This window comes from Salvelinus sp. IW2-2015, unplaced genomic scaffold (assembly GCF_002910315.2).
Source record: "Salvelinus sp. IW2-2015 unplaced genomic scaffold, ASM291031v2 Un_scaffold4987, whole genome shotgun sequence".
In the NCBI taxonomy this organism is placed as follows: domain Eukaryota; kingdom Metazoa; phylum Chordata; class Actinopteri; order Salmoniformes; family Salmonidae; genus Salvelinus; species Salvelinus sp. IW2-2015.
The window spans coordinates 20,829-32,936 of record NW_019946255.1 but is presented as its reverse complement, the minus strand read 5'-3'; the positions used below and the strand labels follow the sequence as shown (position 1 = coordinate 32,936).

The following is a 12,108-nucleotide window of genomic DNA, read 5'->3' as shown; positions in this document are numbered from 1 at the left end:
TTATATATGTACCCAGTTAGGCTATATATGTATCTAGCAGGCTATATATGTACCCAGTAGGCTATATATGTACCCAGCAGGCTATATATGTAACCAGTAGGCTTATATATGTACCCAGCAGGCTATATATGTACCCATTAGGCTATATATGTACCTAGCAGGCTTATATGTACCCAGTAGGCTATATATGTACCTAGCAGGCTATATATGTACCCAGTAGTCTATATATGTTACCCAGTAGACTATATATGTACCCAGTAGGCTATATATGTACCTAGCAGGCTATATATGTAACCTAGCAGGCTATATATGTACCCAGTAGGCTATATATGTACCCAGTAGGCATTATATGTACCCAGTAGTCTATATATGCACCTAGCAGGCTATATATGTACCCAGTAGGCTATATATGTCCCAGTAGTCTATATATGTACCGAGTAGTCTATATATGTCCCCAGTAGTCTATATATGTACCTAGCAGGCATATATATGTACACAGTAGGGCTATATAATATGTACCCAGTAGTCTATATATGTACCCAGCAGGCTATATATGTACCCAGTAGGCTATATATGTACCTAGTAGGCTATATATGTACCTAGCAGGCTATATATGTACCCAGTAGTCTATATATGTACCCAGTAGGCTATATATGTCCCAGTAGTCTATATATGTACGAGTAGTCTAATATGTCCCCAGTAGTCTATATATGTACCTAGCAGGCTTATATATGTACCCAGTAGGCTATATATTGTCCCCAGTAGTCTATATAGTACCAGCAGGCTATATATGTACCCAGTAGGCTAATATATGTACCATAGTCTATATATGTACCTAGCAGGCTATATATGTACCCTGTAGGCTATATATGTCCCAGTAGTCTATATATGTCCCCAGTAGGGCTATATATGTCCCCAGTAGTCATATATATGTACCCAGTAGGCTATATATGTCCCCAGTAGGCTATATATGTACCCAGTAGGCTATATATGTACCCAGTAGTCTATATATGTACCTAGCAGGCTATATATGTACCTAGCAGACTATATATGTACCCAGTAGGCTATATATGTACCCAGTAGGCTATATATGTACCCAGCAGGCTATATATGTACCTAGCAGACTATATATGTACCCAGTAGGCATATATGTACCCAGTAGGCTATATATGTACCAGCAGGCTATATATGTACCTAGAGCTATATGTACCCAGTAGGCTATATATGTACCAGTAGGCTATATATGTACCCAGTAGGCTATATATGTACCTAGCAGGCTATATAGTCCCCAGTAGTCTATATATGTACCCAGTAGTCTATATATGTCCCCAGTAGGCTATATATGTCCCCAGTAGTCTATATATGTACCCAGCAGGCTATATATGTACCAGTAGGCTATATATGTCCCCAGTAGGCTATATATGTACCCAGTAGGCTATATATGTACCCAGTAGTCTATATATGTTACCTAGCAGCTATATATGTCCTAGCAGACTATATATATGTACCCAGTAGGCTATATATGTACCCAGTAGGCTATATATGTACCCAGCAGGCTATATATGTACCTAGCAGACTATATATGTACCCAGTAGGCTATATATGTACCCAGTAGGCTATATATGTACCCAGCAGGCTATATATTGTACATAGCAGGCTATATATGTACCCAGTAGGCTATATATTTACCCAGTAGGCTATATTAGTACCCAGTAGGCTATATATGTACCTAGCAGGCTATATATGTCCCCAGTAGTCTATATATGACCAGTGGCTATATATGTACCCATAGGCTATATATGTACGCTCTCGGTAGCCAATGTGAACAAAACTTTAAACTGACTCTTATTGGTGCGTAGCAGGCTAACATGTCATGTGATTACAGTACTGACTCTTATTGGTGCGTAGCAGGCTAACATGTCATGGTGATTACAGTACTGACTCTTATTGGTGCGTAGCAGGCTAACATGTCATGTGATTACAGTACTGACTCTTATTGGTGCATAGCAGGCTAACATGTCATGTGATTACAGTACTGACTCTTATTGGTGCGTAGCAGGCTAACATGTCATGTGATTACAGTACTGACTCTTATTGGTGCGTAGCAGACTAACATGTCATGTGATTACAGTACTGACTCTTATTGGTGCGTAGCAGACTAACATGTCATGTGATTACAGTACTGACCTTATTGGTGCGTAGCAGGCTAACATGTCATGTGATTACAGTACTACTCTTATTGGTGCGTAGCAGGCTAACATGTCATGTGATTACAGTACTGACTCTTTATTGGTGCGTAGCAGACTAACATGTCATGTGATTACAGTACTGACTCTTATTGGTGGCGTAGCAGACTAACATGTCATGTGATTACAGTACTGACTCTTATTGGTGCGTAGCAGGCTAACATGTCATGTGATTACAGTACTGACTCTTATTGGTGCGTAGCAGGCTAACATGTCATGTGATTACAGTACTGACTCTTATTGGTGCATAGCAGGCTAACATGTCATGTGATTACAGTACTGACTCTTATTGGTGCGTAGCAGACTAACATGTCATGTGATTACAGTACTGACTCTTATTGGTGCGTAGCAGGCTAACATGTCATGTGATTACAGTACTGACTCTTATTGGTGGGCGTAGCAGACTAACATGTCATGTGATTACAGTACTGACTCTTATTGGTGCGTAGCAGAAACATGTCATGTGATTACAATACTGACTCTTATTGGTCCGTAGCAGACTAACATGTCATGTGATTACACAATACTGACTCTTATTGGTCCGTAGCAGGCTAACATGTCATGTGATTACAGTACTGACTCTTATTGGTGCGTAGCAGGCTCTGTCGCCCCGCCCCCAGCAGACTGTGGACCCCGGGGACGCTGGCAGGAACCTCCTTCTCCAGAGAGGGACACACCCTCTGGCACACCTGCAGCAGGTGGTCCGGACTGATGTGGCCATACAGCTTCACCTGCACACACACACACAACACACACACACACACACACACACACACACACACACACACACACACACACACACACACACACACACACACACACACACACAAACACACAACACACAATTCAGGTTATGGGTAAAAGCTGACCAGCCATTACAACAGTAAGGTCAGTATGACTACAGTATTCCCTATTCTCCATATAATTAGTATAATTCAGTACAATTACATTCAGTACAATTACATTCAGTACAATTACATTCAGTACAATTACATTCAGTATAAATACATTCAGTACAATTACATTCAGTATAAATACATTCAGTACAATTACATTCAGTACAATTACATTCAGGACAATAACATTCAGTACAATTACATTCAGTACAAATACATTCAGTACAAAATACATTCAGTACAATACATTCAGTACAATTACATATGTAGATGTTGTACACAGCAAAGACATCTTCTTAAAATGCCTGGCCTACTTTTCAGACGGCACACACACACCGTGCAGCTCTGCTGCCCAATTAGAACACACACACACACACACACACACACACACACAACACACACACACACACACACACCGAGCCGCTCTGCTGCCCATTAGACACACACACACCGAGCCGCTCTGCTGCCCAAATAGACACACACACACACACACACACTGAGCCGCTCTGCTGCCCAATTAGACACACACACACACACACACACCGAGCCGCTCTGCTGCCCAATTAGACACACACACACACACTCCGAGCTGCTCTGCTGCCCAATTAGACACACACACACACCGAGCCGCTCTGCTGCCCAATTAGACACCACACACACACACACACTGAGCCGCTCTGTGCCCAATTAGACACACACACACACACACCGAGCCGCTCTGCTGCCCAATTAGACACACACACACACACACACTGAGCCGCTCTGCTGCCCAATTAGACACACACACACACACCACCGAGCCGCTCTGCTGCCCAATTAGAAAGACACACACACACACACCGAACCGCTCTGCTGCCCAATTAGAAAGACACACACACACACACCAAGCAGCTCTGCTGCCCAATTAGATACACTCCCTCTCCATCCGTCTCCCTCTCCTCTGTTATCTGTACATTCTGCACCAGCACTCCACTGTGCGCACACACACACACCAATTAATGAACCTTTAATTGCCTTTAACATTATCTCATTGGTCTGCAGACGTGATCCGTTTAATAAGAACACACTCATTAATAAAACTATAAGCAAAAATACTCGCCATGTGGCAGAGGAATGCATAGAGCACGCCGGAAAAGAGGCCTCAGATCGGGCCTCCTGAGAATCCGGAAGGCGAGAGAGAAAACTCCCATCGCCTTCCATTCTTCTTGCTAACGTGCAATCATTGGACAATAAAATTGATGACCTACGATTTAAAATTATCCTACCAACGGGATATTAAAAACTGTAACACATCTTATGTTTCACCGAGACGTGGCTGAACAAAGATACGGACAATATAGAGCTAGCGGGATTTTCCATGCACCGGCAGGACAGAGACGCTACCTCTGGTAAGACGAGGGATGGGGGTGTGTGTCTATTTGTCAGTAACAGCTGTTGCGTGATGTCTAATATTAAGGTAGTCTCGAGGTATTGCTCGGCTGAGGTAGAGTACCTTATGATAAGCTGCAGACCACACTATCTACCAAGAGAGTTTTCATCTGTATTATTCGTAGCCGTCTTTATACCACCACAAAACGATGCTGGTACTAAGACCGCACTCAACCAGCTGTATAMGGCCATAAACAAACAAGAAAATGCTCATCCAGAAGTGGCGCTCCTAGTGGCCGGGGACTTTAATGCAGGGAAACTTAAATCCGGTTTACCTAATTTCTACCAGCATGTCACATGTGCAACCAGGGGGGAAAACATCTTAGACCTCCTCTACACGAGATRCATACAAAGCTCTCCCTCACTCTCCATTTGGCAAATCCGACCATAATTCTATCCTCCTGATTCCTGCTTCCAAGCAAAAACTAAAGCAGGAAGTACCAGTGACTCGCTCAATACGGAAGTGGTCAGATGGCGCGGATGCTATGCTACAGGACTGTTTTGCACAGACTGGAATATGTTCCGGGATTCACCCAACGGCATTGAGGAGTACACCACCTCGGTCATCGGCTTCATCAATAAGTGCATCGATGTCGTCCCCACAGTGACTGTACGTACATATCCCAACCAGAAGCCATGAATTACAGGCAACATCCACATCGAGCTAAATGCTAGAGCTGCCGCTTTCAAGGAGCGGGACACTAATCCAGACGCTTATAAGAAATCCCGCTATGCCCTCCGACGAACCATCAAACAGGCAAAGCATCAATACAGGATTAAGATTGAATCCTACAACACCGGCTCTGTGGCAGGGCTTGAAAACTATTATGGACTACAAAGGGAAACCCAGACGCGAGCTGCCCAGTGATGCGAGCCTACCAGACGAGCTAAATGCCTTTTATGCTCGCTTCGAGGCAAGCAACACTGAAGCATGCACGAGAGCACCAGCTGTTCTGGATGACTGTGTGATAACGCTCTCGGTAGCCAATGTGAACAAAACCTTTAAACAGGTCAACATTTACAAAGTTGCTGGGCCAGACAGATTACCAGGACATGTACTCAAAGCATGCGCAGACCAACTGTCAAGTGTCTTCACTGACATTTTCAACCTCTCCCTGACCGAGTCTGTAATACCTACATGTTTCAAGCAGACCACCATAGTCCTTATGCCCAAGAAAGCGAAGGTAACCTGCCTAAATGATTACCGCCCCGTGGCACTCACGTCGGTAACCATGCAACTGGATCCTGGACTTCCTGACAGGCCGCCCCCAGGTGGTAAGAGTAGGCAACAACACTTCTGCCACGCTGATCCTTAAATCTGGGGCCCCTCAGTTGTGTGTACTTAGTCCCCTCCTATATTCCCTGCTCACGCACGACTGCGGGGCCAAACACGACTCCAACACCATCCCTAAGTWTGCTGAAGACACAACAGTGGAAGGCCTGATCACCGACAACGATGAGACGGCCAATAGGGAGGAGGTCAGAGAACTGGCAGTGTGGTGCCAGGACAACAACCTCTCCCTCAATATGAGCAAGACAAAGGAGCTGATCGTGGACTACAGGAAAAGGAGGGCTGAACATGCCCCCGTTCACATCGACAGGGCTGTAGTGGAGCACCATCGAGAGCATCCTGAACGGTTGCATCACCGCCTGGTATGGCAACTGCTCGGCATCTGACCGTAAGGCGCTACAGAGGGTAGTGCGAACAGCTCAGTACATCACTKGGGCAAAGCTTCCTGCCATCCAGGACCTATATAATAGGCGGTGTCAGAGGAAAGCCCATTAAATTGTCAGAGACTCCAGTCACCCAAGTTATAGACTGTTTTCTCTGCTACCGCACGGCAAGCGGTACTGCAGCGCCAAGTCTAGGACCAAAAGGCTCCTCAACAGCTTCTAACACCAAGCCATAAGACTGCTGAACAATTCATAAAATCACCACCAGACAATTTACATTGACCCCCTCCCCCGCCCCCACGTACATGTACAGATTACCTCAACTAGCCTGTACCTCTGCACACTGACTCGGTGCCGGTGTCCCCTGTATATAGACTCGTTATTGTTATTCTTATTGTGTTACTTTTTATTATTACTTTTTATTTTAATCTACTTGGTAAATATTTTCTTAACTCTTCTTGAACTGCACTGTTGGTTAAGGGCTTGTAAGTAAGCATGTAAGCATGTTATGTGACAAATAAAGTTTGATTTGATTTGATTTAATATCACTATCATCATCATTATCACTAATATCACTACCATCATTATTATCACTATCATCATTATTATCAATATCATCATTATCATCATTATTATCACTAATATCACTACCATCATCATTATCCCTAATATCACTATCATTATCACTAATATCACTATTGTCATCATTATCACTAACATCATCATTATTATCACTAATATCACTATCACTAATATCACTATCGTCATCAGTATCACTAACATCATCATCATTATCACTAACATCATCATTATTATCACTAACATCACTATCATCATCATTATCACTAACATCACTATCATCATTATTATCACTAACATCACTATCATCATCATTAATATCACTATCATCATTATCGCTAACATCACTAGTATCAATATTATCATCGTCATTATCACTAATATCACTATCATCATTACCACTAATATCACTATCATCATCATTATCACTAACATCACTAGTATCAATATTATCATCATCATTATCACTAATATCACTATCATCATTACCACTAATATCACTATCCCCATCATTATCACTAACATCACTAGTATCAATATGATCATCATCATTATCACTATCATCATCATTATTATCACTAACATCACTATCATCATCATTATCACTAATATCACTATCATCATCACTAAAATCACTATAATCATCGTTATCACTAACACCACTATCATCATCATTAATATCACTATCATCATCATTATCACTAACACCACTATCATCATCATTATTGCTAATATCATTATCATCATTATTATCACTAACATCATTATCATCACTAATATCACTGTCATCATCATTATCACTAACATCATCATTATTATCACTAACATCACTATCATCATTAGTATCACTAACATCACTATCATCATCATTAATATCACTATCATCATCATTATCACTAATATCACTATCATCATTATCACTAACACCACTATCATCGACACTATCACTAACATCATCAGTATCACTAATATCACTATCATCATCATTAATATCACTATTATCATCATCATTATTAGTATCACTAATAGCATTATTAGTATCATCATTATCATTATTATCACTAATATCATTATTATTATCATCATTATTATCACTAATATCACTATCATCATTATTATTGTCACTAATCTCACTATCATCATTATTAGTATCACTAATCTCACTATCATCATCATTATCACTAATAGCACTATTGGCATCATCATTATAATCACTAATCTCACTATCATCATTATTAGTATCACTAATCTCACTATCATCATCATTATCACTAATAGCACTATTGGCATCATCATTATAATCACGAATCTCACTATCATCATTATTAGTATCACTAATATCACTATCATCATTATTATTATCACTAATATCACGGTTATCATCATTATTATCACTAACAGCAATATCAGTATTATCACTAATATCACTATCATCATTATTATTGTTATTATCACTTATATCACTATCATCCTCATTATTCACTATCGTCATTATTATCACTAATATCACTATCATCATTATTAGTATCACCATCATCATTATCACTAATATCACCATCATCATTAGCATCACAAATACCACTGTCATCATTATAATCACTAATATCACATCATTATCACTAATATCACCATAATCATTACTATTATCACTAATATCACTATCATCATTCTCACTAATATCACCATCATCTCTACATTACTATTGTTGTCATCATGGATCATGGTTCATAATGATAAAATACATATATTAGAGGGAGAAAACGTTGACCATCATAATAATATCATCATAATAATTACCATAATTGTTGTTATTAATATATAAATAATTGTTATTGTTATAAATATATGATCTGTTCTATGTGTTATAGATCTGCCATTCTCATTAAAAGCCAGTCTAACAAGAGGTAGATATGTTCTATGTGTTATAGATCTGTCATTCTTATTAAAAGCAAGTCTATGAAGAGGTTGATCTGTTCTATGGGTTATAGATCTGCCATTCTCATTAAAAGCCAGTCTAACAAGAGGTTGATCTGTTCTATGTGCTCTATTTCTATGATTCCTGTTATTAAGTTACATTTTTAGTCTATTATTTTAGGTTGTGTACACCAGCTTCAGACAGCTGAAAATACAATATTTTTGTTTATGGAAAATATATTTCACAGCGGTTTAGATGGTGCAATGATTCTCTACATTATACTCGCTTGTTTTGTCACATAAACTGAAATTAGGCAAACTATTAGAATTTTAGCAACCAGGAAATGGCGGAGCGATTTCTGCATAGTTCACCTTTAAGAACATGTCGCATCTTAAGATGAAGCAGTGAAGGACTGAGACAGTAGGCCCGGCCAGCCGCATCACAACCCCCGCTCACTGGCGGAGGGAGAAATGGCAGAGCAAGGAGAGGAGAGGAGGAGGGGGAAGTAGACAGACACACTGTCAATATTGTTGTTCTATAAATGTATAGATTTAGTTTTAGTCGAGTCTGCAAAAGATCATGATGACTGTAGGCTACAGATGATGTAAAAAAATATTTTWAAAAAACATGTCATGGAAAATAGGATTTAAAAAAGATTAAGGTTATGATAATTTGCCAGAAATATAAAAGTTTTAAAATATCTAAACGCTTGATCTCAAAACTCTAAAATATGTATTATATTGACATTGCATGATGTTATTCATGCAGTGCGCAATAGCATTATGTAAAATCACCATGTAATTGACCTAATTAGTCGATTAATTAATAAAGCCATAATAATTAGATTTAAGCTCAATATTACCACATGTCACCCCTGTCTCCCCCTCTCCTTCAGTCCTGAGATAACACACACTCCTCTCTCTCCCCCTCCTGCCACTCTCCTTCTGATAAAACTCTCTTTAAAAGGACATTTTTATTTTCCAGTGCTTTCTGATATGACTGTTTATATTCTCCTAAAAGCAGTGTTTTGCCTCGTCCCGCTGCTTGTGTGTTTTAGCCACACACACACACACACACACACACACACCAAGGCTCTCTCTCTACAGCAGGAGCTGGGCGCCTTCATCTCGTGCAAGCTGTGGCGCAGGAGTCCCTCCCCCGCGCGATCCAACGCCACAACACTCATGACGTACCAACATTTCACACACATTTTCACTACTATTTAAATGTTTTGGACATGCCTGTCACCAAACTCTCAACCCAGGGTCCCCGATGGACCAGGACAACACTCGTTGCCTCCTCTGGGCCGGGTTAGTTTCAGGTTTTCTCGGTACAATCCTTTTGACTTTTTTTTTTCCTGATTTAAAAATTGCGGGAAATTCAATTTTTATTTTGCTCTCTCTAAAAAACTTTTTCTCAGTTATAGAGGAGCCTTACCAAATCTTCGTATCTCCCTGGGTGCTCCTTCCCCGTCCAGTCCCGTCGTGTGGGCAGTAGCTACAGGAAATGCACAGTTCAGTTCCGATCACTAACACTAACAACTCGTCTATTTGTGTTTTTAAACATTAAATGAGAAATCTGCTTAAAATCAACATGAGAAAGTGCAGAGAGAGCAGCTTGATGCGAGGCGAGCATAGATACACGACTCACCTCCTTCTCCTCCACCTCCCGAATCAACGTCTGGAAATAGATTTAAAAACTCAAAATCACACACCGAGACAAACCTGGGAATATAATAAATAATCCTAAAATACCATCGGACCCACCTCTGCTGCGTTCTGGCACGGTCCAGACTGTAGAAAGCGGGCGATTAGGAAGTAGAGTTCTGTAGGGGCGAGAGAGAGGACGGAGCGGTGAGTTACAGAGGAGGGCGCCGGAGCGACTGGAGAGAATTATAACATCTATATGTCACATATTCAGCTCACTCTACTCACCAGAATTCAGCTGGGCGACCAGTTTACTGTCTGAATCCATTTTCGATTTGTTTTTAGGGGGCTGAGGGAGTCTGCCCTATAGCTGTCACTGTTTACCCCGCAGGAAAACACTTCCTCCATTCAGGACCGTACCACCGCTAAACAGCCAGGCCCGGCCACCATACAAACCCCTCCGCGCTTCCGTCAAATAGGCCCTCCGACGGGCTCAACCCTCCACGACACATCGCATCGATAACACCTCAATAACTGCTGTGAGAGTCACTCGAAGGTTTGTATAACACATCGGGGCGATAACGACACGGTGAAAGTAGTTGTAAATGGTCGTCCCTCCGCCACCCCTCCTCCCTGTAACAGCGCAAGCCTCTGCGCAGGAATAGCAAGTAGTGCAGGCTGCTGTAGACACGGGACGTGGAAGGGAGGCAGCAGCAACACTGGAGCGGAGAGACCAGCGTGTCACAGAAAATGGTTGTTACATTGTAACGACATGACCACTGGTTCGATACACTCATGTTTTACACTCTTATTTACAGTGGGGGGGGGGGGGGTTTGGTTTACAAACGGTTTACAAAGTAACCGTTACGCGTAGCTGTTTATGAAGATTATGATCGTATAAAATGTCGTCAGATCAAGTTAGCGAGACGTATCTCACAAACAGTGCATTGGAGAGACTATTGTTGTGATTATCGTGCTGTTGTAACATTTTCCACTTCGTTTTGTTTGTTATTCGGTCGTCATTGCTGTGGGTTTATGGTGGTGTCGTTATTGTGTAACTAACAACGTGTCTGAAACAACACACCCACTCCCGGAGCCGTTGGGTTTTTCCTCCATTTGTCTCCGCTGCATGTGTCTACTCAGCCTCGCTCCCAGCAGTAAAATGGGGGAAGGGGTTGAGGAGGGGAATGTACCCTAATGCATGAAACCAAAACCTCGTGAGTTACATGAATCCACGTCGAATGGCAGACGGATCATGAACACATACATTTATAGAAACATACCGTTTAAATTAGTTGTTGTTGTATAGGTTATGTTGTCTTTACGCCCGATTTAAAAGTAGCGAGGGTCGTCAAAAATTGCTAAATAGTTTTAAAAACAATTAAAATAAATACACCATGAAGATACTCCAAACTTTTAGAATTTTTAAAATCCATCAGATATTTACTGAATAATAGTGCCATTTTACTGGCATGGACAAATACTGAATGAGTTCAGGGATTTGGGTGGGAATGCATGTATTGAATTTATTGTAAAATGTCACATTTTCTATTCTAATTGACTCATATATACATTTTATAATGGTATCAGGTATTTTTTATAGTATTCAAATAAAATGATATGTGCTTCATTTACATAAATACAATGGCTGTATTTGCATAAATAAACATAGAGAGTGGAATCGAGCTACAACCACCCAAAACATTGCTCTGTCTTGGCCTACC

The 12,108-nt window shown here is 40.9% G+C and overlaps 1 protein-coding gene across 1 annotated transcript; it reads right to left on the bottom strand.

Annotated features, from left to right (window-relative positions):
- Nucleotides 1-2,782: 2,782 nt before the first annotated feature.
- Nucleotides 2,783-10,813, bottom strand: LOC112077851 (PH-interacting protein). Its single transcript, XM_024144272.2, has 5 exons — nucleotides 10,673-10,813; nucleotides 10,505-10,563; nucleotides 10,389-10,418; nucleotides 10,176-10,235; nucleotides 2,783-2,977 (listed from the first exon to the last, which is right to left on the bottom strand). Exons 1-5 carry the CDS (start codon nucleotides 10,710-10,712, stop codon nucleotides 2,798-2,800), a joined length of 369 nt encoding a protein of 122 aa, XP_024000040.1. The 5' UTR covers nucleotides 10,713-10,813; the 3' UTR covers nucleotides 2,783-2,797.
- Between the last annotated feature and the right edge of the window lie 1,295 nt (nucleotides 10,814-12,108).